Source organism: Ostrea edulis, chromosome 7 (assembly GCF_947568905.1).
Source record: "Ostrea edulis chromosome 7, xbOstEdul1.1, whole genome shotgun sequence".
NCBI classification, from domain to species: domain Eukaryota; kingdom Metazoa; phylum Mollusca; class Bivalvia; order Ostreida; family Ostreidae; genus Ostrea; species Ostrea edulis.
Window position 1 is genome coordinate 14,215,221 of NC_079170.1, and position 4,575 is coordinate 14,219,795.

Here is a 4,575-nt window from a genome sequence, read left to right on the forward strand (position 1 = left end):
TCGTTCCGAAGCTTAGCATGGATCTTCTCTGATTGTTTGGCACCTCTTCGGCAAAGGCATACGCCGTTCACGACGACAACCGCCGTCGTCCCTGGACTAAACCCCGTCCGTACATGGACATAAAGTCCCAGTAATACTTTATCAGAAGCAGGCCTCCCACCAAACATCACCCACTACCCTGCCACGATTTTGTAACGTGCAGCGGTTTGAACACGCTCGTCATTGCTTTTGCGTGATCAAGAGAAATCACCAAAAAAAAGCTAGCTCAAGATCGAGGCAGTAGAAGTTCCCTGTATAAATGCCAACAAGTCGATATTACATATATTTAACGATATCGTGCTTCCATACTTAGCCAGGTTTAAATGTCCAAGAAAGCCGTTGATTGTGAAATTCAGCCCTTCTCGCAAAAGTCCAATGGTCAATCTCATAACTTCTATAAGCAATGCAAAATAGAGAGGTGGGCACCAACGGATCCCTGGATATACCAGAGATGAGAACAGGTGCCTAGGAGGAGTAAGCATCCCGTATTAATCCGTCACAGCCGCCCTGAGTCCTATATCTTGATCATGCAAACGTAATTATTCGTAGTCAAAATTAGTGTGTCAAAACGGCCTAACAATCGATATGAAACATGTGAAACAGCATTTGACCCAATGATAGGTTTTATTAGCAAACAAAATTGCTATAACGACCATGGAATTTGCAAAATGCTTACTTCAAACAAGACTGTTGAAACTCCTGCATCAACAACTTGGTTTAAGTAGTCTGTACCGATTTAAAACTGACCATACACAGAACAAGCCCTTGCGTATTGAATCAGTTGAGAGATATAAACACCACATGCAGGTAACGATGGAATATGGGACATTGATGATAGAGATGCTGAAAGGATCCCGTCTGTCCTACAGTTGAGTTGTTAGTTAATAATAATAATTAACGGAACTAGGAGCGGGTCCCGGTTTAGAGATGGTAAAATTTCAATTGTACATGCTACTTTATTTGTTTTACTTGATGAATTGACGAATGGGACACGCAATGTGTCCCATTCACATTGGCCGAACAATATGGATTGCGATGTTAAATATTAACGCTGTTCTGCATTGTGCAAAACGATGTAAATGATCTGTAGGTGATTAGAAATGAGTATGGACGCAATGGTTTTGCGGTCCGTTGTAATCTTAAATTTCACAAGATTTTTTTAATAATCGCGGGAAGCCTAATTTTACTACCAATATTGATTGAAATGAGCGAGATATTCGCAATAAATTTAGTACAAGACATTTCCATCGTAAGACGCAAACAGAAATAACATTTGTGAAATATTATAGGGTTATTGAACTTATATTGATGAATATTGGCACGAGTTGGCTGTTAAAATCCACGAGTTTGCGAGTGCATTTTGACAGCCAACGAGTGCCAATATTCACCTATATAAGTTCAATAGCCCTTTTATTATATAACTAAAGTATTTAGTTGTTAAATTATATCCCTTTTCACTCAAAATACTCCAAAATAGACGAGAATTCGTCAGTATTGGCATCTAAGGTGAAGGTGTGCAATATCAGCATGCATTTCTTAACTGTTCAATATTTAACCCCTCACTAATGCAGTAAAACATTTTGCTTAAGTAAATATCAAATACCGGCTCTGTCAGATTCGGAGGACCGTCGTCTACCATTTTGGCTTGTTTACGTCGTTACGGTAACGTCAATATTGAACGCTCATACTCGGAATGTTTCGGGCTCATACAATTTACGCAATGCAAAGTTAGTGTTCAATAAATTCTCAGGATATTGAACGCTGACATTCTCTAGATTTTACGCAGATTTTATAATAGACTAATTATTAGCTATATAATAATAGGGATTTATTTGCTTCAAAAACCGTGCATTAAGTCTATACATGTAATATCTAACTAGAATAACTTTTTGGTAGCCATCCGTCGATTATAATGGGTTCCTTTTCACATTATTGAATATATCTGTAGATCTCCAAAAATACAGGGTTTATACATTACCACTAAACTTAGTTATACAAGGACTTTCAATGTCATTCCCTAATACTTCCGTTTGCTTTAGAATCCTTTGCGAAGTGTGTACGTAAAATGTACGTACGACTTACAATATTTATCGTGCGCACAACAAAATGATTGATTATTTCTCCATTGGTGAAAACTACAATTCAATTTGTGTATGATTTTATTCAAAATGTGTAAAAAAAAAAAAATATGTATAACATATGGAATAAAAGAATAAATAAATAAATAAAACAAATAAATACGGGCATTGTATAAAGACATAAGTAAAATGATTGTTAGATTTCATGCAAAACTCGAAAGACATTCGAAATATTAGTCATCTTGTTCATATTCAACACACATATTGTGCACAGGATGGAATATTCTTGGTTTGTCGTCCACTGCAGATGGACATCTTCCTTGGAATACCACTCTCTCATCCTGGCAGACGACGAAATACGGTGACCTTTCTCGACCTCTCCAGGGGTTAAGGCCGTCTGGTGATCCTTTACAGCTCGGGAAGCGGACGTGACATGGAATACAGTGAGCAGATTTACAGTGGTTGTCTTCATAGTCACCTGTAATAAAACCAGAATGTTTCATATAGCGGACTTTCATGATAGTACAAGGTTTTTGATATGGAATGTAGAATTGCACCCAATCTTTATACTAGGTAGGAAAAATACCATGTTCTGAAAGGTAGTTCATTACACGAAGAATTATTTTTTTGGAAACACTCCTTTACGAGATGGTGATTTAAATGTTTTGTAAAATGGCTTATATCAATAGATGGCTTTATTTATTATCGTAGCTCAGTAGATACAGCATCGGTAAACTTCGAGTGACCCATAGATCCTGAGTTTAGATCTACCAGTCTTTTTGTTGATACCTATTGAAATCATGGTTTTAAAAATAACTTTTTTTATCCAGCAATTTCTGTTTGTTGAAACATATTCGTCATAAATATCATATCTTTCACATTTAAATAATCTGTTCTTGGTTGAATTCAAGGTGTAGTGGACCACCATGTGACTCTTCATTTTGAAATATATAGTATCCTAATTCTAGATAATAGTTATTCACTTCAATTGAATTTCCTCATTATATAATGTATATTGACTTTATGACAATATATAACTTACAGGCATCTTTTGGTTCATATCGAGTTCCACATTGCACCATGCTGAAATGATCACATCTCTGGGATTTGACATCAAATAATAGTGGAAATGGACATTCCGTTAGCTTTGGTGTTCCCTCAGAATTTTTGTTTTCACAGTCGTAATATCTGGCACAGTTTTCAGCATATTCTAACTTTTTGTCGGATGGAAATGTGCAGTTTCCTTCAGTAGTCTGGAGTATTTTTACGCCTGTCAATGTATATAATTATATTTCTATTAATTTACAAACAATTTTAAAAACAATGGTAAAAATATAGGCATTTCATCACGTGTATTCAAAGTGAAAAGTAGATATATGAAGAACGTGATTTTTAGAACTTACATGTGTCGAGAGGTGATCCTTTAGGAACACATGATCGGGCCGCTGTATTTACTACGAAGTCATCTGGGCATTTGAACGAAAATTCCTTCCCCTCTTTAAGAATATAAAACGTGGAACAATCCTCTGGGTCCACCCTGAAATCTGTGTCTGTTTTATACAATACAGCGGACTCTGCAAAGCAGGATAAAGAAACACAAAATGCAGATAATAAAACGGCGTTCATGTTTCTTGGTGGTACAAATATCAGTCAGGGCAGGAGCTAATGTAAGTCGTAACGTGAAGTTGTTTCGTACTACTTATCAAGTAAAGACTCTGTAACTGCATTTATAAGATGTTCCATCCTACGATTCAAGTCAGTTTACATTGTAGGTGTGTGGTTAGCAAACAGTTCGCCATTTTTAGACAATGAGTGGGTCGGAAGTGAATATTTTAGAACACGATGAAACGCTAGAGTGACTTTCCAATTTTCATTCATTAGATAAAGAAATCGATGGGCTTAGTACAATGCCGGGTAACACATGTCTTCATTACTATTTTTGGAATGTGAGGTGTATTTCTTACATCGGCACGTTTATATCAGAATAAAGATAACGTTTTCATCAAGGACCCACCTAAGTGTTAATTAATGCAGGCGCAAACTTTAACATTGTGTTTACGACATTTGCTATCAACAAAGTTTTTATTTTAAAAGTGATGTAAATCAGAATTAGATTTCTCTTTTTATGGATAAAATGAATACAATTTACTGTATGCAACGTGATTTCTTTCCATGTTTTTTTTTCAATCAGTCAGTTCAATGTTTCAACATCCTGGGAAATTTACAAGATATATATATATATAAAAACGAATTCAAGGAATGTTATTTTCCTGTTTATTACAACCAAAATAATACCAATGATTTGTTATGATACTTTGATGTTTTTAGAAGACGAATGACATGACAGCACATGTTCTTTATTTCTTACATTACACCTCCCCGGTACATTCAATAAAATCACCAGACCTATAACATCAATTCGCCGTGTTCATTTACTTTTCTTATTAACTACATGTAC

At 35.7% G+C, this 4,575-nt stretch overlaps 1 protein-coding gene across 1 annotated transcript; it reads right to left on the bottom strand.

The window, feature by feature from the left end:
* Positions 1–1,992: 1,992 nt before the first annotated feature.
* Positions 1,993–3,803, bottom strand: LOC125653601 (uncharacterized). The gene is made up of 3 exons (XM_048883168.2): positions 3,521–3,803; positions 3,160–3,387; positions 1,993–2,595 (listed from the first exon to the last, which is right to left on the bottom strand). The coding sequence occupies exons 1-3, from the start codon at positions 3,741–3,743 to the stop codon at positions 2,351–2,353; spliced, it is 696 nt and encodes a 231-aa protein (XP_048739125.1). The 5' UTR covers positions 3,744–3,803; the 3' UTR covers positions 1,993–2,350.
* Positions 3,804–4,575: the final 772 nt, after the last annotated feature.